The 19,113-nt window shown below is 49.9% G+C and overlaps 1 protein-coding gene across 6 annotated transcripts in view; it reads left to right on the top strand.

Annotated features, from left to right (window-relative positions):
- The window catches only part of STK24 (serine/threonine kinase 24), a 124,365-nt gene that overhangs the window by 34,644 nt on the left and 70,608 nt on the right, over positions 1 to 19,113 (top strand). For 2 of the 6 annotated variants that reach the window (XM_032592380.1, XM_032592375.1), the window contains exons 1-2: positions 15,833 to 16,108; positions 16,664 to 16,894. In XM_032592380.1, coding sequence (XP_032448271.1) covers positions 15,848 to 16,108; positions 16,664 to 16,894 — 492 coding nt within the window. In that variant the 5' untranslated portion in view covers positions 15,833 to 15,847. Of the gene's footprint in view, positions 1 to 181; positions 275 to 15,058; positions 15,152 to 15,832; positions 16,109 to 16,663; positions 16,895 to 19,113 lie in introns of those variants that run through there. The other 4 variants (XM_030313015.1, XM_030313020.2, XM_030313009.1 and 1 more) reach the window with 3 other exon arrangements.

Raw genomic sequence — 19,113 nt, 5'->3', positions numbered from 1 at the left:
GGATGAGAAATATCACCTGGGCCAGACACTGTGCTTTAGGGTCTAACACTTCTTTCTTTACTAAAACCTGAAGTCTGGTGTGGTCCTCCGGAAGGAGATTCTGGAAGTGATGAGGATTTGCTGCATCCCTGTGGATTTGTGACGTTGATGAGGGGCGATGGAAAGCACGTATCTGATGTGACGCTGGAAAACCAGGATGCAGGCTGCCAGTAAAATCTGCATGGTAGGGTCTGCCGGTTGTGAACTTGAACTGAACCTGCAACCAAGTAGCGAGGTATGATGCTGCTGGCTATCTCACGCAGCTGGGTACCAAGTCCCTTCGCGCCGGTGAACCCACTTAACCTCCCACCGCCCCCAATGCAAGTGCTTTATTGTCCCCATTTACAGAAGAGGAAACAGAGGTCCACAGCAACTCAGCAGCTTGTCCAGGGTCCCTCCTCAGAGCGGGGGGTCAGATCCAGGCGGTCGGGCTCCACGGTCTGTTAACCGCTGTCGGGATGCAAGGCAGTGGAAATGGACCCAGACGAGGACTAGAAATAGTTTTGCTCCTTCTCGCTCCCTGTTAAACATTCCCCGGCAGGGAGCGCAGAGTACAGAGCTGACTGCCTGAAAGCCACCGACGGTCTCCACCTTTAGTATGCAAGCCGGATGGGAGCCGTTGCCTTGTGGCCGGTGACGCCAGGCCCCCGGGCGTGCGTCAGCTGCTGCTTTAACTTAGGAGGGCCTGTCTGCTGCCCTTCTGCTGGCACAGCAGCTGCGGCCTCAAGACCTCTAGGTTGTGCGTCGCTTTCCCCCGTTGATTCATGCAGTGGACACGTACGAGGGTCTGCTCCATGCCAGGCAGTGGGCTGCTGTGACTCTCTCCTTCTGTGCATCCGGGGAGGCCGATACAGACTCATGGCCTTACGCGCTGTTCAGGGCGGGCCGTGCAGCGGAGCGGAGCTGAGAGCTGGCCTACGGTGGAGAAATTGCATGCTAGGTTGAAGGTGTTTGTGTTTGTTATTAGAGGGTGGTTCGAAGATGGGTAGTTCTTTCCCTTTCTCAGCAGTTGTCCCCGACAGGCCTGTCTCCCTGGGACCCCGCCTGGGGACCACGACCCAAAGAGATGCCATCACTGGCACTTACTGGAGAAATAAATTGTCCTTACCGGGTAGTCTGTCCATCTGAGATGCATCTTTAGGGGTCATGGTGTAGGGCAGTAGAAACTTGGGCTTTAGAGCTAAACACCACCCCTCTGGCTCTGAGGAGCACAAACTCTTTGAGCCTCCATTGTCTCACCTGTAGAAGTATTTTTCTTCAGAGGGTGTGGTGAGGAGATGAGACTAGCCCAAGAGAACAGAGCTCTGGGTAAACGTTACAGGTGCTCACAGGTCATATGTCTCCCTTTCTTTGCCTTTGGGAAGCTAGAGGACCAGCGAAGGGGCATGGCGTGAGGAGATGGAGGGTGGGTGTTTCTTGGTTCTGTTGAGGGAGGCATGGAAGTTATCTCTGAGGCCACAGCTTCTGTCCTGCACTGGGAGCACACAGTAGGTGGTAGACAAAGTCTTATGTATTAACCGTCTTGGAGGTCTGACGTGGGGATGGGCAGACTACAGCTGCCCTTGGCCCATTAGAAAAGTTTTTTTAAATGTTTGTTTTGAGAGAGAGAGAGAGAGACAGAGAGAGACAGAGAAAATGAGAACACGGGAGGGGCAGAGAGAGAAGGAGACACAGAATCTGAAGCAAGCTCTGGGCTCCACGCTGTCAACACAGAGCCCGACGTGGGGCTCGAATTCACTAGCCATGAGATCATGACCTGAGCTGAAGTCGGATGCCCAAACGACTGAGCCACCCAGGCGCCCCTAAAAAATTTTTTTTTAAATGTTTATTTTTGAGAGAGAGAGAGAGAGAGAGAGAGACCGAGTGAGAGTGGGGCAGGGGCAGAGAGAGAGGGAGACACAGAATCGGAAGCATGCTCCAGGGTCTGAGCTGCTGGCACAGATCCAGGTGTGAGGCTCTAACCTATGAACCGTGAGATCATGACCCAAGCCAGAGTCGTGAGCCAGAGGCTCAACTGACTGAGCCACCCAAGTGCCCGCCACTCCTCTTGGCCCATTTTTGTCAGCTCCTGAGCCAAGATGGTTTTACATTTTTAAAGAGTTTAAAGAAAAAGGGAAAAGAAGAATATGCAACAGAGACTGTTTGGCCTCCAAAGCTCAGGTGTTTACTGTCTCCTCCTGGAAGCGGTTTGCTGTCCCTGCCATCAGGGCCTGAACCCTCCTCAGGATCACACAGGACAGCTGACCTGACAGTTGTCTTACCGGTTGAGTGGGAGCAGCAGGGCTTCTGAGAAACGGGAGATTGGCCAACACTGAATGCACCCTCTGTCACCCTTGGCACCCCTCGTAGGGCTAGAAGAACGCTCGGGGATGCCTTCTGTGTCCCTGGTGGGCGGGGTGCCTGTATTCCTACTGTGACAGATCAACCTTGCTCTTTGCGTTAGCGTTTTTATTTCATCCATTTTCCCCTTCATGCCTCACTGTAAAAGCTGAGGATTTTCAAGTAAGAGGAAATGTGATTATTGATTGAAATATAAATACACCGACAACTATTTGATCTGGTTTTTAGACCAGTCCCTGATGCTAGTTACTGCAAATCTTCTGTAAAATACAGGCAGGGGGGGTTCACCTGCAGAGAATTGGAGGTGACATCGGATTGCACTCCTCCTGCTCATTGTAGTATTCCGTGGTGACAACCCGAGGGTACACCTTGCCGGCTGGGTTCTGCTCAGCCAGGCATGCTGCCAGCGTGCACTTTCCACACAGAGGATGACCCTTGATGCGTAGGTAGCAGGGTTTAAGCCCCTTATTAGCTGCGGGGGACTGCACACAAGTGACTTCGCTTCAGCACCCGACTGCGCTCAGCTGCGTCACGAGGATCATGTTCTCTTTCCTCCCTGGGGTGGTGGTGAGGTCTGGAAAGGCATATTAGGCGGACCACTTAGCACAGAGCCTGGGGAGTGGGGGAGCTTTGGAAACTGGAGGGGCTGCTGTTTGTCATGGCTTCCAGTAGGGCGCAAGCCTGTTGCATGGGTCGGTTCAGTAAAGGAGGTGCCATCACCCATTCCTCAGTGAGCTCTAGATCATTTATTTGGAATGCATTGTGTGTTTCTCATCGAGTGCTTGCCCTACAAAGCCGTCCTGATTTCAGTCTTTGCCTGGGTGTCTGGGCCTGCTCACCATCCCAGAGAAACCCTAGGCCATCATTGGTCAGCAGGGAGCCTTTGATGGGAGGGAAGTATACCCAGTAACCCCTGGAAGGGGTCAGAGGTTGTTTTGTGGGGACTCTGGGCGTAGAGAAGCTCAGCCAGGCCGGGGCTGGCACAAAGATCTGTGACCTGGGCCCTTGTGACCTCAGCTCCCTCTGCGATCAGTCCCCCTGTGGTCCATGGGGTTGTGGATGAGCATTTGGCCCTGGGCAGGTGGTAAGAGCCTCAGACCCTTTTGCTCAGTCTGCACTGAGAAACAGCGTGAGCCCAAGTGGTCTTTTCGGCCTGGACCCTTCCCCTCCCTGGCACACGGGTCTCAGCTTGCCCTCCCTTTCCTAAAAGTGGCATCTCCCTGAGCTCTGAGCTCAGAGTTTCAGACAGTGTTTTCCTAAGGGACAAGTGTGTGTGTGTGTGTGTGTGTGTGTGTGTGTGTGTATGTGTGTGTGTGTGAGGGGGGATTATTAGGTACTGAGGCCAAAACAGTAGATTCAACTAGGTGGTACATTTCCCCCCCTCATTTATAATGTTTAAAAAAAACCCTAAACTGGTATTTGTGTTTTTAAAACTTAAGTAGTTTCTACATTAAGCAAACATCCATTTAAAGAAGAGTAGATACTTGGAACTAGGATTCCCTAAAACTCCTGGTGGTATGGACATGTAGGCCTAGACATGAAAATTCATAGGATTTAACATCTTTTTCTCAGTTTTCTTTTTTTTTGCCAAATGCTGTAGAATATTTACTCAGTTTCATCTAGAATATGTGGTTTTTGCAGGGTTGAAATGAAGTGTACAGAATGGGGGAGTAGTGTTTCCCAAGTCAGGTTGTGGGGTAGTTAGTGGCTTTGTGATGGCTTCAGAGAGCTTAGGTGGAGAAGGCCAGGGCTCCTGCCGAGAGAAGGAGGTTTTCTGTTCTGTTCCTGGAGCCAGGCCCCTGAGTGGCTCCTCCTGTGCGTGTTCGTGGATTCATCGTCATTTCTGCATAAACTTGGGACTCAGGCCTCCAATGACAAAATGGTCTTTCATCAGTTAGCCAGGAATAAGACTTCTTACGAGGATTGGAAAACTCTGTCCGTTCTTTGAGCTGATTGAAGCCATTTGCTGTCTAAAGGTCTTTGTGTGGTAAATAAAGGTTTTTATTTTGGAGACCTTAAATTAACCAGCTAGTTAATACACAGAACACCCTTGGGGGCTACAGGTGGAGAAGGGGTTTGCAGGGTTGGCTAGTTACTAGGAGGCTGAAGTCCATGGAGGCTGGGGTGTCAGGGGTGGGGAAGATTGCAAAGCTGAGCCTCGGCGAGATAGCCCAGCCCTGATCGTGTCCCTAGTCACTCTGATGTGATTGCTTCCCAGGTGGGGAAAAGCAGATGGGTGAGGTGAAAGTTCTCCAGGTCAAGTTTGTGCTGTCCCTGCCCCAGACCACTGGTTCTCAGCCTTGGGGGCGCGGTGGAACCTTCTAAGGAGCTTAAAATGTACTGAGGCTGGGGCCCCATCCCCAGAGATTTGGATTTCATGGTCTGGGGCTGGGCTGGCGTGCAGCCCCTGCTGGGATCTTCACCCACACGCAGCGGGGAGGGCCACTGCCTGGAACTCACTGTGGGCTTGCAGGGCAATGGGGGTGGCTGGTCATCTTCATGCCCTTCCCCACCTGCTCTCTTGGTCCTATGTCCTGGTTGGTGTGGCTTTTGCTCCCTTCTGAAGGAGGCTCAGGCCATCTTGGCCCCATTGGGTGGTGAGTCGTTCCTTCCGGCCACAACCTGTTACTTAAGTGGGATGCTGTTGTGCAAATTTGTCCTTCCCCCTGCAGAGGAGTCTGGTGTCCTGAATCAGCATTGGGTGTGAAAACCAGAGTCCTAACCAGACACTTCCCTTATCGAGTCAGAGAGGGGAGCTCAAAATTTCCCTCGTTCTGTTTGTGTCAGAACGCGTCCAGAGTTGGCTGCAGGGGGATCCCCAGTGATCTGATTGTGGGGGGATCTACTAATGTGTGACGATTCAGTTCCTTGAACCAGGATACCCTTCCCAGCAGCGTGCAGGGGGCTTCCCGGGCAAGGGAGCAGGCCAGGCGTGTACCACCAAGTTTCTTTGCTGCTTCCACTCCCAGAATTGAAGGGGATTCAGACATCTCAGAGACTTCTGGTGACAGGATTTCTGGGAAAATACTCATGAAAAGGCACTGGCTTTTTTGGGGTCTTTTTGGGGGGGGGGGCGGTTGGGAGGTTATAGATACTATAGTGGCTTCCTGTATGCATTCCATAAAAAGGGCAGCTTTTTTCAGATGGGGAGGCATGGGAAAGACCCCGATAAAGAACGAGCTTTAAACTTGATACAAGGGGGAAAGCCTTTACAGGTTAATGGGCGTGAGTAGACAAATTCGCGCATCTTACTCTCCATGCAGAAGGCCTTTTGAAATGTAGCGGTTAGATTAATCTGAGGAGATGGGCATTCGGGGCATTTTATTTGCTGGTAATCAGCTTTCAGAGGTCTTATTTGTGAGAAGAATGACTTGTACTAAAAATAGGCTTGTGCAGGGAAGCCATGCTTAAACATGACAGGTTTCCATCTCTCTTTGGGACCGTGTTGCGTCGTGTTATAAATGGTATGTTTTCAGTAAGTGTTTGGCCCGTGTTTTCAGTGATTTCTAAAAAGGTCTCCAAAATCGAGTGTTGTCAGGATGACCTCGCTCGTTCTTCGAAGTGCTCGCGTGCAGCCCACGCCAGCTCCAGCAGAGGGAGCACTAGTCAGCCACCCGTGTGCCGCCCTCTCCCTGTTACTTAAGCTAATTTGATCCTCTGACACAGTGGGGAGGTAAATAAATGCTCAAGGCACCGCTGTTCTGTTTTACTGAGAAGTGAAGAACTTGCTCAAGGTCATGGAGTCACGTTGCTGCAGGGGGACAGTAGGGTCTTTTTATGCTCTAGGTATTTTGCCACCAGAGCTTGGGAGGCAGGGCTGGAAGTGCTCAAACTTCGGAATCAGGTGGCCTTGAGTTCCAGTTCAGGGTTTGTCACATACCCTGTGTCCTTGGACTGATCACATGACTGCTGCACACCGGTGGGGATACCTCTTTGGGTGCTTAAGTTTTGTTTTAAAAAATTTTTAAATTTATTAGAATGGGTGCAGAGGAGCTGACAGCAGCGAGCCTGATGCGGGGCTCAAACTCACAGAACCGTGAGATCGTGACCTGAGCCAAAGTTGGACGCTCAAGCAGCTGAGTCACCCAGGCGCCCCAGAGTGGGTGCTTAATTTTTCTTAGGGCTTCATTCTGCCCAGGGCACATCCAAGACCAAAGAGTTTCACAGCCTGCGTCTGCAGCTTTCATCTGATCTGTGGAAATGAGGGGAGGCCAGGAACTCTGGGATTCTGGTTCCTCTCTGGGTGTCAGAATACAGCTGCCTTATGTGTTCAAATCTTCTGCAGATTGTTTTGCAAGACAGTCTCTTAGGTTCAAGGTTCTGCTCAGGAATTATTAGTAGAATGTCTCATAAATTGTCTAAAAGTAGGTTTCTGTCTGGGAACCACATGAACCTCTTGACAAGCTTCCTGGGCATGCTGTGTCCGCCGGGGCAGTGCCTTTTGCATCTTTCCTACATTGCAGTATTTCTTCTTTTCCATTTAAAGTTGCTTATGCTCATCTAACTTCGAGTCCCTTCTCCTGAGACTGCCTGTGGAGCAGAGCCAGCCTTCTAGGGTGTCCCATTTTACTGGATTTAGTAGCCACCATTGTAGGGAACTTAAGGTCTTCAGAAGGTTCTCATTGTTGATAGTTCTAGCACATTTCTTAGACCTCTGAGCCTTTTAATGCTTATTTTGTTAATTTTTTTAATGTTTATTCATTTTGAGAGAGACAGACAGAACACAAGTGGGGAGGGGCAGAGAGTGAGGGAGGCACAAAATCCAAAGCAGGCTCCAGGCTCTGAGCTGTCAGCACAGAGACCTACGTGGAGCTTGGACCCATGAACTGTGAGATCATGACCTGAGCCAAAGTCAGACTCTTAACCGACTGAGCCACCCAGCTACCCTTTTAAACGTTTTTTATTTTTTGTGAGAGCGAGGGAGGAGTGAGAGGGAAAGATTGAGAGAGAGAGAGATTGTGAGTGGGCAAAGGGCAGAGAAGAGAGGGAGACAGAGAATCCCAAGTAGGTGCTGCACCATTAGTGCAGAGCCTGAGGTGGGGGCTCGAACTCACCTGTGAAATCATGACCTGAACTGAAATCAAGAGTCTGACAACACTTAACTGAGCCCCTCAGGCGGTTTGACCCTCTGGCCTCCTTGGTCAGTGGTTCATTAACCTCCAGGGGGCTGGCCTCCACGCCTTAGATTTTTGCAGATGCTGCCTTCTCCCTTTCTGACTGACGATGAGCCTCAGGCCTCCTAGGATTCCCCTGGTCCCTTTCCTGAAGGAGGAGAGGACTGATTAATTACTTTAGTTGATTTTAGGTAGTGCAGTGGAATGTGCCCTGGTCTGTGAGGTAGGTGATCTGGGCTTTACTTCTGTCTCTAGCTCAAGTGAAAGGCCTCTAAGATACTACTGAATCGTGACCAAGTATTGTCAGAAAGAGTAGCTCAGGATTAACTACAACAAAAGTGGTTTCTATGAAGTATTTACTGTTCAGCACATATACAAGAAGTTTTTCTTAGGTTCTTTTCTCAGCACCTTAAAAGGTGTAGTATTGCCTCATTTTACAGATGTGGAAACAGGCTTGGGTGGTTCAGTAACTTGCTAGTTAGTAATTTGGCAGAGCAGAGGTCTGAACTCCTGTGTTTGGCCTCCCAAGTGCTTATGGCCCCCTAGGAACCATAGGTTTTGGCAGACGATTTATGTATTGAGAAGGTCAGTGTCGAGTACCTGTCCGGTAGTTTATTTTGGGTCTCCTCTCTCCAGATCTCCAGTAGCTGCCACCCCAAATGAGAGGTTTTGCGAAATAAGCGCAAAGCAGCCGTTCGTCTCATACTGGGTGCGTTCTGAGGCTGTGCCTACACTTCCCTTGTCTCCTCCCTGTAATGCTCTGGATCTGGGCTGGGCTTTTCGAGTGTTTGAGGGTGGCCGAGGCTGCTTTCTAAGGAAGTGTGGATGCTGTCTTGCTGCTCACCTCTTGGCCCGGTTAGTTGGCAAGATTATAAGACACATTCTTCAGCGGTTGATCACAATCTCGAGCAGGAAAACAACCTGTAAAATGTCGTTAATACAGTTTTCAACCCACAGCCTAAAAAAAAAAAAAAAATGTGCTCCCTGGACAAGGAGACCGCTGCCTTTGCTCGAGGGAGCGGTGGGGTTTGAGGGGCACGAAGCAGTAAATGGGAGTTTCCTGCCTAGAGCCTGGAAATAGGGTGGCCTCTCTGGGGCACAAGGAAGAAGTGTAGAAAGACACAGATTTGAGATTGGGCTTTTTTTTTTTCTTCTCAAATATTTTAAGAATTTTTAATAACTTGATTTTTAAATGGCTTAAGACTTACAAGAAGTTGCAAAAAACGCTGTGTAGTCCCAGTGTGCCCTTCACCTCACCTTCCCAGGTGACTGAATCTTCCAGCATCAAAACCAGTTAGTTGTTGGCACAGCTGTTCACTCAGGTGCAGACCTAATTCACTGGTTTTTGCTTGGACTATTTTCTTTTGGGGTGTATAGTTCTGTGAAATTTCATCACCACAGTCGCGATGCAGGACTGTTCCATTGCCGCAGAGAATCTGCCTGTCCTTTCTTTCCCAGCAACCCCACAGCTATTCTGCGTCACTCTTAATTCTGTCGCTTCCAGGAATGCTCTGTAAGTGGAATCATACACTATGCAGCCCTTGGTGTTTGTAGACCGTGTTGAGAAGGTGGGCGATGGGAGGATCGGGGGGGGTGGGGACAGAAAAGTGGGGTAAGGAAGGAGCCGTGAGGTTCAGATTTCACAGTTGAGTGTGACTTCGGTCTCCAGATGACGCGTTGTCCTCAGCTGTTCTAAGCAGCAGAGGAAAACCGTGGGCTCTCTGGAAGCTGAAATCTGCCAACAGGTTTTGGAAGGTCGCGTAGTGGGTCAGTGGGAGGCACACCCGCTGTCGAGTCAGGCAGGGGGCTCCTCGGAGAGACGTCTCAGAAGGGTGATGTGTACGGTTTGGAGGGAGGGATGGGAGAGGAGTTGGGGTGCCGGAATTTGCAGCTTTGGCAATGGTAGGCGGTAACACTAGTGGCGCTGGAGCACGGGGTGGCAGAGCCGGGCAGATAGGGAAGGGAAGTGACAGCAGCCAGGGCGGAGGCGGGTTGGGGGTGGGGTGCATCTGGCTGGCACGTAGGTGCAGCTGTGTGCCTGTCGGCTGCCTTGGTGGTGGCCGCTTGGGGTGGTGGCAGGGTGGGGGTGGGGAGCAGGACTCGAGGCCGAGCTCAGCTGAGCTCAGCTGTCAGACGGATGCTTCCCTGGTCCAGAGGTGGGGACGGGGCACGCCTGCCACGGACTCCCCCTCCCCATCCAGCGTTCCCTCTGCCGCTGCAGGGGTAGTAATGTAACAAGTAGCAAGCGTTCGAACATATCAAACTTGGCTCCTTTTTCTCTTTCTGGAGAAACAAAGAGAAAAGCTTGGCTTTAACCCAGAGCGGTGTAGTACGGCACGGCTGTGCGAGCGGTCCGTCTAAAGCCAAGGAGCTTTGAAAGTTGATTAGTAATGCCAGATGCGTGTTTTGTTGCCAGAAACAATCCAAATAAAACAGCAAGAGCTATTCAGGTTTAAAAATACAGAATACTTGTCATCGTAGAACTATTTTAATGAATTCTCTCGAGGGATTATGAAACACAGTGAATTGTTGCAGAAGCCTGAACTTCAGAAAGGACACAGCCCTGCAGCGTCTCAGAGTCTTGGAGTGGGGAGGACGTTGCCCACGTGGCATTTCTTTCCACAGGAATCTTGAAGGTGCAGGTGGCCTGTGTGACGCTACCGCTGTGGACGTGTTTGTTTGTTACAAACCGGGGCTGGTAGGAGATCCTGGCTTTTGGGGTAGCTGGTCACCCTGAAACTTCCAGGTCTTGATCAGTGAGAAACTTCGGTGAAACCATTGACTCTGGATTCACCTGGGGCACTTTCCCTGGTGGCTTTTTGGCTCTTCCCACAATCCTCGAGCCTGAAGGTTTTCTGGGCTTGTGGGGGTAGAGCTTTGGAGCATTTTTGGAGTCCAGACTTGTGTCCAATCCTTGCATCTGAGGGAATGCGTCTTCCAGTTATTTCGGTCCGTTCTCAGGGATCCTGACCTAATATGAGGAAGTACAGCACAGGCTCTGGTTTCCCTAGATCTTGTAATTAAAAACAGGCAAGCCGAGGCATGAGTGCCCAGGAAGGTCCAGGATTTAGCTAAGGTTTAATGGGGCAGGCGGCCTGGTGTCGTTAGGAAGGAAGGGTGATGGGAAAGAGAATAAAGCAGCCAGAAGTGGAATCCAAGTGTGGTTTCCCGGACGTTTCTGGACGCAGCGGTGGAGGTTTCGAGGGGGCTGGAGAGCCGGGCCTGGAGAAGAGCCCTCTCTGCTGGAGAACCTAAGTGCGGGCCTCGTGCTCTCCGTGAGTCACAGTAGTGCTTGTATCTGGAGACGCTGTCATTTCTGCTGTTACTTTTCTATCCCCTTGACCCCTCCCTCAGGAGGAAACAGACTTTTAGATGCTGCTAATGGGGTCATAGGGTTTAGCAAACATGTAAATGAGATTCTTGCTCTTCCATCAGAAGCCTCACCTTCCTTCATTGCCTTGGAATGAGGGTCTCTAGGTCAGCAGCGTGGGTGGGAATTTTCCCGGACGCACCTAATTGGTCTTTCTGAGCGACGAGTCCGGGAGCTGAGGTGTGGGATGTTTCTGTGCAGGCAGGACCCCACCTGGGGCTTCCGCGCCCCCCCCCCCCCCCCAGCCATGTTGATATGTTGATCCAGGAGAGGCGAGTGCTGGCAGGAGGGTCCCGACCTGCCCCTGCTTCAGAGAAGGCTGTGCCACTGCGTGTCCTGGCTCCTGCCCGCGACCTGGCTGGGACTCCAGCAGCGGGGGCCCTGCTGCCCGTCAGGCAGGTGGCATAGGTGGGTTGAGGCTCTGGCAGGCCTTTCTCGTCTGGGATGAAGGCCAGTGCTTCGTTCATCATAAACCTTTCTGAACAGAAAGTCCTCAAGGCGGCTGGCAGAGTGGGCACCTCTTCTACCAGAGAAATCCACTTTGCTCATAGAACAGATGGCTGGCAACAGAATCTTGACGTTCCTCTTTGAACTAGGCCATCGTTGCCACTGGTTTTCTTCTGACTGCGTGATAATGAATTGCCAAAGGGCAAGGGACCCTCCTCGTGTAGTCCCCTGCTGTCACCGAATTAGCAGATGTCTTCCTTCGTACCAGGGACAGTTTGTAGCCTGGTTTACAGCTGCCGACACCGTGGCAGAGAGTGGGGAATGACACCCCACCCTCGAGCAGATGTGAGACAAAGCAGCTGCCTCGGACAGTACGGGCTTTGGGGAAAAGGGCTTTGGGGAAGGTGGTCGAAGTGCGGTGTGAACAGCCGTCTTAAACGAGGCCAAAGGGAGTTCAGGCGGTGTATTACAATGAAACATCCTCCAGAGTATAGAACATCCATCTGTACCTGCTTCCCTCTCCCAGGATGGACACTTTTCTCCTGCAGTGATCTGTAATCTCAGTTGACTTTGTCACCTATCGTTGTGTGACATCACCCTAGAGCTTTGGTCCTAAAACAACGATGATTTAGTGTTTCTCATGATTCCTGGCATTGACTAGGGGTGGCGGCGGGCCAGGGGGTGGGGGTGGGGGGTCCTGCAAGCCTTGTCTGGGCTCATTCACATGTCTGTGGTCAGCTGGAGAACTGGCTGGCTGCAATTGGCCTGGGTGTGAGGCTAGTGACTTCTCCATGTGACCTCTTCCGCAGGCTAGCCCAGGCCCGTTTTTGTGCTGACGGAGGCATTGCAAGAGGGCAAGGCAAACATTGCAGGGCCTCTTAAGGTTTGACCTTGGAAATAGCACAGCATCACAGGAAATCCTCAAGGCCAGTCCCGGTTCAAGCCACCTCTTGGTGGGAGCGAGCAGTATAATGGCTTTGGGGTGTGGACACAGGAGGATGGAGTTGTTACTGGAATTACCAGCTTGCCTCTGTCCCCAAGGATTCGTGTCCCTCACACCTGTAGGACGTATTCCTCTCCCATTTTTGCCCGTCCTTTGTGGCACAGCATCGGCCTGAAAATCTGTGCCCTGCCTGCCTCAGCTAAGGATGGCTGCAGCAGGGCCACTAGGTTATAGCTCCTTAGGTATGGTTCCTCTTTTTTTTAAGTTTATTTTTGAGAGAGACAGAGCACAAGCAGGGGAGGGGCGGAGAGAGGGGGAGACACAGAATCTGAAGCAGGCTCCAGGCTCTGAGCGGTCAGCACAGAGCCTGACACGGGGCTCGAACTCACGAACCGTGAGGTCATGACTTGAGCCGAAGTCAGATGCTCAACCGGCTGAGCCCCGAAGGTGCCCCTAGGTCTGGCTCCTCTTGATTCAGAGAGCTGTGAATTGAAAAGACACCCCCCAAAAACAAACACACAAACATGGCAAGGTGGGAACAAGGTAACTGTTCAAAGAGGGAGGGGGGTTAGTGAGCAGTATACAGCAGTAAACTGTCCCCAGCAGCTCTGGGGTCTAGCCCAGCACATGCCATCTGGGCATCAGTTGTGGTGTCAGTCATTGGTGGTGAGTAACCAGCCCACCAAAGCTGGGTGGTTCAAAACAGATTTATTACATCTCATGATTCTGTGGGTTGACTGGGCAGTGGACTGGCCTCTACTGGGTGCTGTCAGGTGGTTGCAGGGAGCAGGTGGCCGGGGCTGAGGCTGGATGGCGGAGGGTGATCTGACCTGGTCTGCGTGCAGAGGCTGAAGCGGGTCCCTCCCACATGCTTCCATTCCCAGCCTCGCCGGCCCTTTTGGGGCCTAGGTTTAGAAACCACATTCTGTTGCCAGAACACGGGTCTGGATCCGCCCAGATTCCGGGATGGGGTTGTGGGCTCTCTCTTGCTGGGAGGAGTGCCAGTCACATCGTAGAGGGGCGTGAACATAGACGTGATGAATTGTTTGGTTATTTTGGTAGTAGGCTCCCACGCTATCATCCCCTCCATTGTAGGAGTTTGGATACGTTTTTGTTGGCTTCGTTTTCTATTAATTCTTGAAAAGGAAATGTCACTGTTTTTTCTTAGTCTGGGGGTGGGAGACTTACCAGAGGGTTGGCAGGTTAGCTAACCTAAAACAAGTCACATCTTCGTGGCACATCACCTTGTCAACAAGGGCTGCTCTCCTCCTTTCCCCAGATTTCCTTACCGTTGTGGTTCTGTATCACCTGGGCACACTCTGATTCTTGGGCCCACACCAGATTTGCTGAACCAGAAATTCCAGGGGTGGGCCAGGCAGTCTGTGCTCTAACACGCCTGCCAGGTGATTCGATGCCCCTGAGACTTCAGAATCACTGTTCCTGCAGATTCGTTTTTGTTTTTTAATTTTAAAAAATGTTTATTTTTGAGAGAGAGAGAGAGAGAGAGAGAGAGAGAGTGTGTGTGTGTTGTGTGTGTGTGAGAGAGAGAGAGAGAGAGAGAGGGAGCCGGGGTGGGGCAGAGAGAGAGGGAGACACAGAGTCTAAAGCAGGCTCCAGACTCTGAGGTGTCAGCACAGAGCCTGATGCAGGGATGCGGGGCTCGAACTCACCAACCGTGAGATCATGACCTGAGCTGAAGTCGGCCGCTTAACTGAGGCACCCAGGTGCCCCCATTCCTGCAAATTCTTACTGCCACTTCCTTACCCTTGTAAGCCAGAGATATGGCCCCCCTCCCTACTTTCTTGGACTCTATGTCCCTGTCCGAATTAGGGTATTCTTTGTAGTATCTACTCCCCCTAGATTTGTTTGTGTCAGTGTAAGGCTGGGGCTTTTCTTATTACTCAGGGGACCTTTATTGGCCAGCAGTCATGTGCCCGGCACGTGGGCACAGCAGTGAAAAACATGGTCCTCAGTTCCCTCAGCTTATGGTCTGGTGAAGGAGCTAGTGTGCTCTGGGAGGACGGCCAGTTCAGTAGGGCGATGACAAATTCAGTTCACATATGTTGTGCTTGAGATGTCCAGGTAGAAATATGTATCTAGTAACTGATCCGAGGAATTAAAATTCAAAAGGCGAGGCTGGCGCTAGCAATTTGAAAGTTACCGTATACACAATAGTTTAAAAACAGTTCTTCCTCAAAGGTGTTCGGGTTTTTTTAAAAACATGGATTGTGTATCCTGCCCCCGTGTATGACTGAGAAATGTTTTGGGGATCTCCCAAGCATCCCAGGTAATTCTGACCAGCCGGATTTGGGGAACCTGGTATCAAACCTTGAAACTATACTGGGAGAACGAGTAGAGAAGGGCTGGGAGGCCAGCGTGGAGCCACGGGGAGAATACCTGTGATTCGGCCGCATGGGTTAGAGTCTGTGGGAAGACTCCTCTGGAACTAGGGCCTGGGGAGGAGATGAGTGGAGGGCAGGGTTAGATGCCAAGGGACTGGAAAGTTCCCAGAGGGAGGGCTTCGTGGAGGAGGTCAGATCCGGCACTGTGCCACCCGAAGCCAGAGGCAGACTGCAGCGGTGACCCGCGAGGGGCGGGGCGCCTGGCTGGTCCCGGGGACTTGCAGGGAACTCTCAGGAGGGAGAGAGTGGAGGAGGAGGGTGACCAGAGAAGCCAGGTGGTTTTGTTTTTGTTTTGTTTTCTTTTAATGGGAGAAACTGGATCCGTCCGCCAAGGGCGAAGGGTCTGTAGAGAGGGCTGAACGGAAGAGGGAGCGACGAAGGGGGCTACTGATGAAGCCACATCCTGGGGGACAGAAGGATGGACTCAAAAGCTCAGCGTTTAGGATTGGCCTTGAGGAAAAGGAGGGCCACCCCCCCTCATCGTGGAGGGAAGGAGGTAAGGGAAGGGGTTTGCAAACAGGGGTTTCTAGCTGCTGTAAATGGACGTGGTCTCTCTCCTGTTCCTTTTTCCTGGCGACTGCAGGTTGCGTTTCTTGCTTCCTTTGCTCATTTTTACCGAGAGGGTGGGTGGGTTTGTGAGCTTTTACACTTTGATGTGCATTCTCAGAAACGGGACCTCTCTGGGATCCCTGAGACCACCCACGACCGTCAGTTTGCCCAGGCGTTACTGGGGTACGTGATTTCCACAGGGCTCACGCTGGCACAGCAGCACCTCCACATTGGGGCCTGGCTGGCTGGGCTCCAGCTCGTGCTTGGAACTCTTTGTGTTTCCCCGTGGGAACAAGTTACCGGTTAGCGCCTGGTTAGCTCGCAAGAGCTCGTCTGACAGTGCCGCCAAAATGCTGTGATTCTGTCTCTCCCCTCTTTACTCGCTGTCCCCCCCATACGTCCTCTCCTTGTGCCTGTTACTCTCCCGCCTCTTTAGCCCCCCTCCTTCCCCATCTTACTCCCTTTTCCATATTTCAGTTTCTTACAAGGACTGGGAGACTTTGAGGGGGGGCCCGGTGTCCTCTTGCTCACGTACATCGAGGGAAGGTGTGTAAGGTGGCGGCTCGCCCGGTCCTCTCCTGCTCTGTGGGGTTTCAGGTGATGCCAGCAGCGTTTTGGGCTGGGCAGTTCCTTGTGCCGAGATATGCAGCATCCTCAGGTCTCCTTGCTGAATGTCAGTCTCGCCCCTCGGTTTGTGACAAACACTGCCTCATACCATTTCCAGACATCCCCTGGGGATGACAGGGTGTTGCCCATTGAGAATTCAGCTGCTCATACCTCTGTGGTCAGGAAGCCGTTAGGATGGGTGCCAGAGTCCCTACATCTGGGCCCCTTGGAAACGTACGCTGTGTGTGTTCGTGTGATCCTGTTGGTGGTTAAGAGCTTTCGCAGCGATTTCAAGGAGGTAATGTTAACAAGACAAAAGCAATCAGGTTCTTCTTGTTTTCTGGGATCTGGTTAAAATATTTAGGCTGTAAGTGAAGATGCATAGGACTGTATTTGTTGGACTTTAAATCATGGCCTCTTAGGAAACGATTAAGTACTACGTAACCTAAATTTAGTATATACCAACCTGTACTTAGAAATTTTGAGGGGGGGGGGGGAGGAAGGGAGAAAAGTGGAATATTTGCTTAAACAAGAGTGTTTTTCAATAAATCCATATATCATAATATGTTCAAATAAGTGTTTGGGTTTTTATTTAATTATACAAATGCTGGAGCCTTTCCCAGTTGTTATAATCTGGGTTATTCTTATTTGCACACTTGCCGTGTTTCGTACAGGTGAGGCTTAGAAGTCTCTGTGTCCCAAATGTGAGGAACTGTGGTCACAACCAGCGTGACCCTTAAGAAAATGGATCAGTCCTTGGAAGACCGTGTTGTGTATGTTATGAGTAAAAGGAAAAATCAGTCCCCATACTGTGAGTTATTGAAGTCTCCCTTCTTTTCCTTCTCTTCTACAGAACCTGAAAGCAGATCCAGAAGAGCTTTTTACAAAACTAGAGAAAATTGGAAAGGGCTCTTTTGGTGAGGTGTTCAAAGGCATTGACCTTCGGACTCAGAAAGTGGTTGCCATAAAAATCATTGATCTGGAAGAAGCTGAAGATGAGATAGAGGACATTCAACAAGAAATCACAGTGCTGAGTCAGTGTGACAGTCCATACGTAACCAAATATTATGGATCCTACCTGAAGGTAAGGCCTGAAAATAAGAGCGTGATTTTCCGTGACACAGCGCTTGACTGAGCTGGAGTGGCGTACATAAAGGTCGTCAGTAGCACAGCAGGCTTTCAGAGGAAGGAGAAATGTTCTGACCTTAGCAGTCAAGAGAACCTGGTGTCGATAGTTTTATCATCTTAAATGTCACCTATAGAAATATATTCTGGTTAAAGCGTGTGTTGAAATTCCCTTTCAAACAGGAAAGCGTATTTTTGAGCAGGACTTGGTCACCAGAGACACATTGATTATGAAGGTATTGTAACTGACAACCATGAATTTACCTAATTTTAGCATGGTGAAAACTCGTGCTAACCTAAGAATATTAGCCTTTTGATAGTCTCACTGATCAACTGTAGTTTAATGCTGTTTTAAATAACTGCTGGAACTGATAATATTTTGTGAACTACTTTATCTATATTTGACTTTGAAGAATTCTAGGGAAGTAAATAATTACTTAAAGAGTTGTGATACAGCACTACAAATTGTCCTTGATTTCACCTTGTTCTGTAAGTAGGAAAAAGAAGAGCATTAAAAATCGTTTTCCAGTCCGGCATGGAACCATTTTAGATGTTGTAGGGCACTCCTGCCGCCCCGCTGAGAAAGTAGAAGACTGTCGCTTGTGTTTCAGCTTCCTTGGCCTGTGCCTGTTTACTGACCTTAGCAGTGTAGTATCTTCCCAGACGGAGTTTTGGAAATGTTTAAGAATTGGTGAACAAAAATTCTAAAATAACCCTTGGGGAAACCAACACTTCCTAGGTAGAAAGAACTACTTCCTGAGAGAGGCAGCGGTGAGCCCAGATAATGCACGGCCGTGCTTCCTCCTGCCCTGGGTTTATCCTCTAAAATCTTCATGGGGTAGCGTGCACAGTACACGCTTTGATTTTGCGGAAATGTGATAATAAGGTATAAGCGGAAGGATGGCCAACTTGAGAACCATCGATTCACTTAAAATGAATATTTAATGAAATAAAAATTGAGCAGTAATCCAGTTTTCTTATTTTGGCAATATGGCGTAGGTCCAACGGCAAAGGATGGCCCGGAGGATGGTCGTAGGTTAAATGCAGCATTTTGAAATGGAAAGATTTAAGTTTTGGAGTCCTATGTCTTGGACTTGTATCTTGTCTTCGTGTATGGCCCTGAGCAAGTTTGTTTGTTTTTAAAAAAATTCCCTGCTTCCTCCTTTGTAAATGGAAAATTATGGTATATACATTTAACGGTTGCAAAGATTAAATGGTATGAAGACCATGTAAAAAATAACCTACCATGTGGTAGGTACTTAATGAGTGTTCGTTTCCTTCCTTAATTGATGAATTTATCATACCTCATCTCTGAAGTAATCTAGCAGTGAAGGACATGCTCACTGAGGTCAAAGCAAGGAGGAGGAAGGACCCCAGTGATGACAGTGAATGTTGTATGTGTGTGTGTGTGGGGGGTGCACATCCATTTTCGGTCTCGAGAGGGCAGGAAGGGAAGCACTATAGTTTTGATTCTCTTCCAAGAGAAACATGTGACTTGCATACGAGAAAGCAAAGGTCTTCTTGATCTTAAATTTCTACTGCGAAAAAACAAATGAAGAAACTCAGCTTGAACTCTGCTGTATCACATAATATCCTTTGTGAAATGACTTCAACAGTAGTTTTATAGTAAATTCAGAGTTGGGTTTCCTGTGGTATGCTGGTGTTGTATTTTAATATGAATTATGGTACCTTTGGCAAAGGCAGGGTTGAAGAGTCTCACAGATTTTTGGTGATTTATGCCAGCTATGGAAATAAAGGATCAGTGGTGCAAAAGTATCTTTTCAACCTCAGTTCTCCAGCAAAATTTTTACTGGAATAGATTTATTATGGCCAAACATGGTGTTCACTGTACATATTTAGAGATTCCATCTGGTATATCCTGTTCTTGCCTGAGTCACTAATTCTAGAGCATCCATTCCAAGTCAGCCTAACCTTGATCTAGAGTTGCCCAGTAAATTTGTTTGGTTAGCATAATGCCAGCTGCTAGAATAACCTCCCACATTTCTAATAGCGCACATCTGACAGAAGTTTATTTCTTGTTCCCTGGTAGTCCTGATTGATGAGTGGTTTTCCTCCAGTTTTGTAGGAATCCTAGTTTCTTCTGTCTTGTTCTTCCTTCTGTCTTCCATACATGGTTGTGCTCGTTTGCCTTAAGTCATCGTGAGGGCCAAAATGGAG

This window comes from Lynx canadensis, chromosome A1 (genome assembly GCF_007474595.2).
Source record: "Lynx canadensis isolate LIC74 chromosome A1, mLynCan4.pri.v2, whole genome shotgun sequence".
Classification (NCBI taxonomy): domain Eukaryota; kingdom Metazoa; phylum Chordata; class Mammalia; order Carnivora; family Felidae; genus Lynx; species Lynx canadensis.
The sequence above is the reverse complement of the archived record's forward strand: the minus strand, read 5'-3'. Positions and strand labels throughout refer to the sequence as shown.